Source organism: Empidonax traillii, unplaced genomic scaffold, assembly GCF_003031625.1.
Source record: "Empidonax traillii isolate 1590-97213 ecotype Southwest subspecies unplaced genomic scaffold, ASM303162v1 scaffold48:size2401408, whole genome shotgun sequence".
Classification (NCBI taxonomy): Eukaryota; Metazoa; Chordata; class Aves; order Passeriformes; family Tyrannidae; genus Empidonax; species Empidonax traillii.
Window position 1 is genome coordinate 115,228 of NW_020955241.1, and position 8,940 is coordinate 124,167.

Sequence of the window (8,940 nt, forward strand, 5' to 3'; positions counted from 1 at the left end):
AAGCTCCTTCAACTGCTCCCTGGAGATTGCAGTTAAAATTTTCTTCCAGCATTCCAAGTTTAATCAAAATAGTAGGGTTATGTGAAAATAAAGATTGCAACAGATACGGTATTTCACTTAGAGCACTTTCAGGCCTGAAAGTCAAAATTTCAGAGTTTCAGGAGTTATGTTCTAAACATCTCGCTTTATAAATCATTCAAACCTTATCCCTTTGTCAAGCCATGTAAAAAATTACCTGACACCTACAACCCAAAATATTAGGAATACAGAGAAACAGAGTATAAAGGGGTCTTGCTGTTGGCAGTGTTTCCAAAACCTTTCTGAAAAACCTAAAAGCAGCTGTATAGTCAAGTTAATTACTACTGGAACCTAGTTCTGTCTCTGACAGTGGCCTACAGCAGATGCCTAGAGAAGTGTAAGCACACAGAGTAAGCATGCAAGGATATTCCCCAATTACTTTGCCAGATTTCAATGAGTTGTGGTTCAGGAACATTTTCAATAGAGGTTTTGTCTTTCACAAGTTCAGGTGAACTCCAAGAACCCACAAAATCCTTTGACTTCCAAAACTGAAGTATAAGTTGAACAAAAAAATGCCTTAAGGGTCCTGTTGCAATAATAACCCAGATTTTCAAAACTTCCACAGCTGATTTGCTAAGTACAAACACAACAGCTTCTGCAGTGCATTGCCACAGGTGACTACTGCATTTATAAACAAAAGCAAAGGAAGGAAAGTAAGGGTCTAGTGGTATCCCATAAGAATTCATTAAATTTACTAATTTACTGAGTTCCATTAAAAAAACAAAAAAGACAAAATAAAAAAGAAACAAACAAACAAACAACCCCCCCAAAAAAACACACAAAAACCAAAAGAAAAAAAAAAACCAAGTTCAGAAAGTACAAAGTAGTGTATTAGAACAGAGGCATGATCAGTTCACTAAATTCTTGCTTGCTCCATTGCAGATTCTCATCTGCAAACTTTTGGAAGCCAAACATTTGATGATAAAGGTTCTACAATAATTTCTGTCAGTTACTAGGAGATATATCACTAGACCTAACACAACTACAACAAGAACCTAACAAAACTACAGTTTTTTATTCTACTTTCCACTTCTTATATTTTTAGTGTTGCAGGTTTGTCCTATTTTTATTCTTTCCTTCAAAAGTTCTCCTCAGCTGAGGACAGCAACGCCACATAAGAGTAGCAAAATGCATGTTCAAGCTCTGAATGATTACTGAAGAGGACAGAATCAGAAACCCAGGTTTGTCTTATCCAGAATAATATATATCATGACAAATGCACTTATTCAGGTAACTCATGCAAGGCTGACTACATGTATTGTGACCCAATGATCTCCTTGGGTCACAACACATGTAGCCTCCCATTTTTTACTGCTACTACCTCACTTCCACTTCAGTTTTCCATAAAAAGCAATCACCATGACCAACCAAAGATTTATGACCTTTTCTCACCCATGAGACTGCAGGTGACAGAAACTACTTGGAAACAGCCAGTGTTTCTGAGATCTGAGCAGTATTTGACCATTCATTTTTGCATGGCAAGAGGATCACATTGTGAGTATTGACTCTGTAGTCACCTACTCCATCCATACACCATCACAGCAATCCCTTTAAGTGATGACAAGATCTGAAAATACCCAACAGCAACATAAAGATGGACCTTCTAACTGACAAACAGGGGAAAAGCAGAAACTTATGTGACAAAATATATGAAGCTGCAGAAATTACTTTTTTTCCTCAGTGCGTAATTCTCAGATTCTCAATTCAGTACATATTTCTACCTCATCATGAACTTGCAGCAAGACAACTGAGTTGTCTTGCCAAATCTGACAGAATAGATTTATTCAAGAGGCAGAAATATCCTGCCTACCACCTTCCTGAAATTAATCTCCAAACCTGTCAAATGCAAAAGAAATTAAATGGAATGATATAAGGAGAATCTTCACATTCCAGGTTGGTTGCATAGAAGTCTCTTTGTAATGTTCAGCTACATACTCAGGGAATATTCATTCAAAATATCTCACATTTTCAAGTGCGTGAAAAAAAATCTTTTAGGTGTTATTTTCTTCTCGTCCCATATGAAATAGCAGGCTATCAAGTTTTGATTGTTTTTTATAGTTTTTATATGGTTCTGTTTGAGGACATACAGTCGAAAGTACTTTGTGAAGGAAATTACGCTTCATATTGCTTTTAGTTAGACACTAACAGTTTTCATATTCTTACTCTTGGATAACAGCAAGTAACAAAAAGCCACTTCCTTGCTCCAGACAAGCTTTTTACTTCTTTCTAGAATACAACTCGAGTGAATCCTGTGGGAATTGAAGTGCCTACACAAGCAACACAAGAAGACCCCACAAAAGCTCCAGGCCATGCCGGAGCCCAAAGTTAAAAGAACACAGAACATCAATGCAACCAATGAGACACAACAAGGAGGGGTGGGGGGTAGGGAAGCACACCATTTCTAACAACAGGAGACCCTACCCTATTGCATACAGAAATAGTTTTCAAGAAATCACTGAATTATTCTTAGAAGAGAGATAAAGATTTAGAGTTCTTATAAGAAAAATCATAAGAATCACGTGTCTTCGGCAGAAGGCTATTAAATGACTGTGAGTATTGGTCCAAATTACTGACTCACAAGGAAAAAAAATTAAAATTCAATGGTATATTTTAGGTGGGTGCATCAGCTAGCCTTCAAGATTACAAAGGGCCACCACTCAAGCACATGAAGAAAAATGCAGTTCTTAAATACTTATTTTTCAAAACTGTGGAGTATCTCACCTTATCCATTTCACTTATACAATGCATATCAGCTTCAAGTCCATGGGCACCTGCTTGCTGCCATATTTCCTCAGCTATGGCTTTTGCCTGCCCCTTTTGTGTTGCATAGAGGAGTAAAAACCTCCTTTTTGAATTACAGCCCATTTTCCAAAACACAGGATTTTAACTTTTTTCTAGAGACACTGCAGGGGAAAAAAGAATTAGAAAAAGTGAATTTATTGTACGCAGAACAGCAAGATTTTATTTTGCTTATGAGATTCAAAAGAGATACTTTAAAGACAGCAGTACTGGTGTTTAACTTGAAAATGAGGCATCTACTCTGAAGAGAAGCCATTTCTCACAACCAAGCCTTTTAGACCAGGTTTTGAAGTATTGGTCCTGTGTGCTCTAATGCCTTGATGTTGCAATAATATTGTAATATCCTCAATATCAAGAATCTAGTTTGTAAACAATACAACACAGAAACTATTTTTATGAAAATATATATTACTTTTATTATGTAAGTTATATTTTCCATTCCAAGTCAATGACTGCTTTGTTCACTTTTCTAAGATGTATTTGAAAACAAAACAAAATATAACATAGACCTGGTGAAGTCAAACTACAAAGCCTGAGGAAAAAAAACAGAATTCTCAGTTTCTTCTTTTCTGAAATCAATATTTTTTGCCCAAATGACTTTACACTTCACTGTCCACTATGTCTGTTCTTTGGAGCATAAACATTGATCTTAATTTCGGATTTCAAAAAGGAGTTTCCTACACAAGTGCAACTTGACTGTGCAATTAGCTCAGCTGGTTAGAGCAGAATGCTAATAACAGCAAGGTCATGGGTTCGATCGCTGTATGGTCCATTCACTTAATATTCTACTCCACTGATACGGCAAGATATTTCTCCCCACAGTACTGTGGAAGGTTTCTCCTATGGGAAATTTTTTTAAAGCGTAATTATACATCAGAAGTAGCAAAACTAAGTGAAAGGTTCTTAAGAGCCTGTAAAACATGTGAATTCCATGAAAACTGTATTTACTAGAAAATGTGGAGATTTTTATTGTATTTTCTTCTACTACATTTGCATCTATAGTTAAACTGATTACATATATCACCCAAAAATATTAAGAACTACCTTAACATTCACTTTAAATAAATTTGTTTACATTAACGGCTTCATGTGCATGTGCACAGAAGATGCATACAACAAAACAATACACAGAATGATTCTTCACCCTCTTTTTCCAGAAGAAATACAAAGAAATGTGCTGACATGCTAACTATGAAGATTCATATAAAATAGTGTAAATACAATTTAAATACCCTCAGATCCCTGCTGTAATGCACATTCACCCTAGTCATATGCTGTTTTCCCCTAATTCTCTTGTCAGCAGGTGGCATCACCTGACTATAAATAGAAAAACACAATAAATATGAAGCAGCATTTCACTACTATATTCTTTCTCATACCTCAAAAAGGGAGAAAGACAATCAATTTTCCACTGGGACCACACCATAGCACAGAAGCCTTCTATACACAGAAAGCTGAGGAGTAAGCTGCCAACATTATAAGCAAGGGACTATGACCAGACTTCAAACCAGAGTCAGTTTGGGAAGACGTATATGCTTGAGCAGCACAAAAATTTTAGTGGGGGAAAGGAGAGGGCAATAGAAAGAACAGTGGTCACAATGTGGTCTGACATGGTCAGATGTTGCCCTAACAGTGCCACGATCTCTGCCCAGGTCAGGCAGAGCAGCTGTGGTCTTCATAAGACATTGTAAACTCATTCCACTCCACACACAGCAACAATAAAGGGTGCAAAAAGTAGCCATAGCCATTTTTGGTGAATATATGTGAACTTGGGGAGAGTTTTTTTCACTGTGGACTAGTAGACCGCATAGCAAAACTGGAACAACTGCACTTACTTCAGAAGGCACATGGAAACAAGTGAATCCATGCAGCCAGAAGAGGGGATGATGCTGAAGATGCATATGCATCCTGGAAGAGGATACTGTGTGCGTATGTAACAGTGCGAATGCGTCTTTGTGGGAATGGTAGAGACCATAGTTAGACAATTCCTTGGAATTAGATACAGAATGCTGTTTAAATATTTGTAGGCATTTATTAACATTTTTTAAGTGCCTGGTATCCTATCTGTTGTATTGTTGCTATTGATCTTGAATATGTTATTCAATCAACTGATTAAAGAGTAGTTGTTAACTCCCTAACAGTTAATTATGTCATCAACAGACCAATAAACTCATTCGGTCATGATTCAAACATGTCTTCTGTCAACAACTGAAAGAACCCCATGCACAAACTGATCAAATGGTGCCTGCTCAAAGAAAGAAAAATCAGTCGTGCCTACCTGCAGATGAACAATCATAAACCAGCAACACGCTTGCTTTCAGATAAACATGCTGCCCACACTGCTCTTTGCTGCACTATAAACTCTTCAAAGATGATATGCCATTCCCACTTATGCGCTGCAAGCTCAACTGGAATGAAGAGGGGGGAAATTGGTAATTCTTTACTACTGAGCTTTCTAGAGAATCCCTCTAACAGTATTACCACACCAACAGCCTTTAACATGTTGTTGTGTTGGTAGCTGCACATGTAAAAAAAAAGTTTAAGCCGGGAAAACCACCTGAGATTTGCTGGACCAAAGCAGGGCTTAATATGAAACTTAGGATGAAATTCCAAATTATAGTTCATCTGATCCAGTATTCGGAAAAGTCAAAAAAGCTAGGAGTCCACAGAAGCTCGGCAGGGAGTCCATCAGCAAGCCCTCCGTGAATGCCACTGCACGACACGTGCTGGCCCCGGCAATTACGCGGCTGCACTGCAAGGCCACACCACGCACGTCAAGTACCGGCTCTGCCAAATATGTCCAACTGAGTGGCCACGGACCGGATAAAAAAAAATGCAAGCAACTTCAGTGCAGGGGTTTTAAACTCTCCCGTGTGGCTTTGGACTGCGTTGTGGGACCGTGCCTTCAGAAACGTAAACGCCATTCCCAAGCCCCCTTTTCAACAGCTGGTGACTTGCTCAGAACCACTTCCACTCTACCGCCAAGACAGACATAAACCCCACCGCGCACTTTCCCCGCCCGGCGCCCGCTATCCCCCGCAGCGGGATGCGGGAGTACTTGCGCTGGAAGACGCGATCCACAAATCCCACTCCCGAGACGAAGTGCAAGCCTGCGCTCTGCGACCGCCCTGCCGGCGGCGGGCTCAGCAGCATCGAGAGCGCGTCCCCGAAGAGCCGGGGATGGGCGGAGCGGTCTGAGCCGGGGCGGGCTGAGCGTAGGGCAGCGGGGCGGGAGCGGAGGCTGCTGCCGGCGCCCGGAGGTGCCGCCAGGAGAGCGCCGGAAAATCCCGGCAGGCCCCGCGGTGGCCGTCATGGCCGGCCGAGGTGAGGCTGCAGCAGTGCTCCGGGCGCTGCCGTGTACCCCCGGGACGGAGGGACCGCGGCCCCCTTCTTTCTCAGCAACAGCAGCAGCAGTAGGCGCTGGGGCGGGAGGGAGGGACGCTGGGGCTGTGAGGCGGAGAGGGATGGAGGAACCCGATGGAGGAGCCCCGCCGGTGCCGTCCCGCCCGTGTCAGACTCGCCCAGCGCCCCCGGCCTCAAGCATGGAGGGCAAAGCGCCGCCCCACAGTTCCTACTCGGGGAAACGTCCCTGTCTGTTTCCCGCTCCTCTGCCGAAATGTCCTTAGGGAAACAAGGGGCAGAGGTGCGCTGCAGCCTGTCGCGCAGGTCTCGCCGCTCCCGGCAGTTTGTTTTCTTTGCATTGCCTTGCGCTGGTGGTTGTGGCAGAGGGATCGTCCCAGTCCTCTCCAGCCGCCCAAAGCGTACTTTGTTTTGTTTTTTGTTTTGTTTTGTTTTTGCTGCATTTTAGTGACACTAGTGCTGTTTCCCAAACGATATATTTACATGTATTTTTCTTTCTTTAGGTGTTATTTCAGAACCCGTTTGATTCAATATGGCTTTGATTAGCCGAAAAAGTTTCCAGTTTTATTCATCCAGCACACCAGCAAGCAGGTCTGTTTTGATGACCCTAAGCAAGAGACTGAGCTTCATCAGGGGGCAGCAAAAGCCCCAGTACTGTAGCTCTGTAGCCATGAGGATGCTGTGTATCAAAGATAAATCTCAGTATATGTTTTGTAGAAAAAACCATGTACAACTGCGGCTGCAGTCACTTTACGAAACTGTGTGTCTTTGTGGAGAAACTGAGAACTGTACTAAGTCTAATAACATGTGGATGGACGAACAATTATTTTTCAAGAAGTTGAACAACCTTTGTACATCAGAAGAGATTTTTGACTTTCTTAGCTCTCTAGAAGTCATGTCTGATACTATGGCCTCAGGAGCCCTCCTAAGGATTTCTGAACTTGAAGTGGATGACAGTGGTGTGAAAAACCCTGGAGTGTTAGAGAATGAAGTTTTCAGGGCGTTATGCTTGCAATTTGAATTTGAATCTTCGAAACTGTCAAACAGAGGGCTGCTGAACGCATTGCAGGCATTGGTAACGCTACAAATAGATCCGCAGAGCACGCTGATGGCAAGCTTGCTTTCAGAGAGCGAGGAGAGGCTTGGTAAGGGACAGTTGACTGTTGAAAATCTGTGTGCTCTTGGAGAGAGTTTGCTTGAGTTGCAAAGCCCAAATTGTGCGATGCTGGAACAAATTGTGAACAACATGCAAGAAAAAGACATTGAGAAATGGAGTCCAAGGGAAATAGTGATGGTTTATAAAATACTGCAGGTGACTGCCAGGGAAAGGAAACAATACCAAAACTTGCTGAACAGACTGAACAGTGTCACTTTACCTGCAGTTTCCCAGCTAAGCCCAAACTTTGCAAGTGTAATACTGAATTCACTGGTGGTTCTTTGTCAGACTCAGACAGTTGCCTTAGTTACTGCACTGTGTAAACATTCTGCTGAGCATCTTCCATATTTCATGGATTGTGAGCTGGTAAATGTCCTGGATGCCTTCCTATACTTTGGACATCGTGAACAAAGTTTTACAGAGGCATTGGAAACACATGTCCCTAAATCCATCCTTACCATGCATCCTCAAACAGTCTGCAAAGTCATGCAGTATTGCTGCAAAAAGGTGATCCTTTCAAAGCCCATCTTTGATGCAGTGGCAGAAAGTTTCATTTCCAATGCTGACAGACTCACCACCGACCAGATTGCTGGGTATATTATACCATTTGGGACTCTTAACTATCTGCCTCCAACTGCTTCTTCCTTGTTTAGGAAGCTTGAAACTGTACTGCACACTCGGCTTAGTCACTTTCAGCCTCACACCTTGCTGAACCTGCTACACACATGTGTCCTTATTCAACGTTATCCACTAAATTTTCTGCCAAAAATATTTAGTCCCTATTTTCTGCAAAAGCTTCAAGGTAAGGAGCAGTGTTTCTCTAGGGATGTTCCACATTTCTTTCTTCTGTGTGGTTTGTCTCTTGTCAAGCACACATTTTTATCACTCTCTGTCAAATCAGCAATGACCTGACGATCCTTGTGGGTCCCTTCCAACTCAGAATTTTCTGTGATGTGACTTTAGGTGATTTAAGAGAATAGTGATAAGGAGGCTAAAGAGTGATGCCTCCTTGTCACAGTTGCAGTTGTCTTTCATGTTATATCATTTAGACAAGTTTGAAAATTTGACTGTACAATCTTAAACAGAGACTTGAATTCCCTTTAAACATTTCACTTAATCCTTCAGTTTTTCTAGAAAATAGTGACCTGGTTTTATCCATGTTCGTCATTTGTCTCATAAAGGCTAGAACATCTCCCATGTGATAGCCTGTCCTTGGCTCTAATTATTGCAAATTCCAATACTTTTGGACACAAACCTATTATGAACAATACAACATTTTAAGGAATTCTGTGTTAGATAGTAAAGCATTTTTAGCGTCATTATAGAGAGATGTAAGCTTTGCCAGAATGGTGAGTGGCTTCTTAAAATCTCAGTTAAGATTGCTCTGTTAATAAAATCAGGGTCAAGTTTTCAAGGTGATTAGAAATTTTGGTTACTTAATTTTTTGTTAACATAAAATACCTTAAGGGGTTGATTTTTATGACACAGACAAATCTCCAGAAATTATTTGATATTATCCACTAGCAGATTAAAAAAAAAAAAAAAAA

The 8,940-nt window shown here is 41.1% G+C and overlaps 2 protein-coding genes across 5 annotated transcripts in view; one reads left to right on the forward strand and one right to left on the reverse strand.

Annotated features, from left to right (window-relative positions):
• Positions 1-6,006, reverse strand: part of MTRR (5-methyltetrahydrofolate-homocysteine methyltransferase reductase) — a 28,641-nt gene extending 22,635 nt beyond the window's left edge. For 2 of the 4 annotated variants that reach the window (XM_027878938.1, XM_027878942.1), the window contains exons 1-3: positions 5,936-6,006; positions 5,156-5,285; positions 2,800-2,981 (exon numbers count right to left, since the gene is read on the reverse strand). In XM_027878938.1, coding sequence (XP_027734739.1) covers positions 2,800-2,943 — 144 coding nt within the window. In that variant the 5' untranslated portion in view covers positions 2,944-2,981; positions 5,156-5,285; positions 5,936-6,006. The remainder of the gene's footprint in view (positions 1-2,799; positions 2,982-5,155; positions 5,286-5,935) is intronic. The other 2 variants (XM_027878940.1, XM_027878939.1) reach the window with 1 other exon arrangement.
• Positions 6,007-6,111: 105 nt separating this feature from the next.
• FASTKD3 (FAST kinase domains 3) overlaps positions 6,112-8,940 on the forward strand; it is a 7,426-nt gene continuing 4,597 nt past the window's right edge. Inside the window, exons 1-2 of the mRNA XM_027878944.1 lie at positions 6,112-6,201; positions 6,741-8,195. Coding sequence (XP_027734745.1) covers positions 6,770-8,195 — 1,426 coding nt within the window. The 5' untranslated portion in view covers positions 6,112-6,201; positions 6,741-6,769. The remainder of the gene's footprint in view (positions 6,202-6,740; positions 8,196-8,940) is intronic.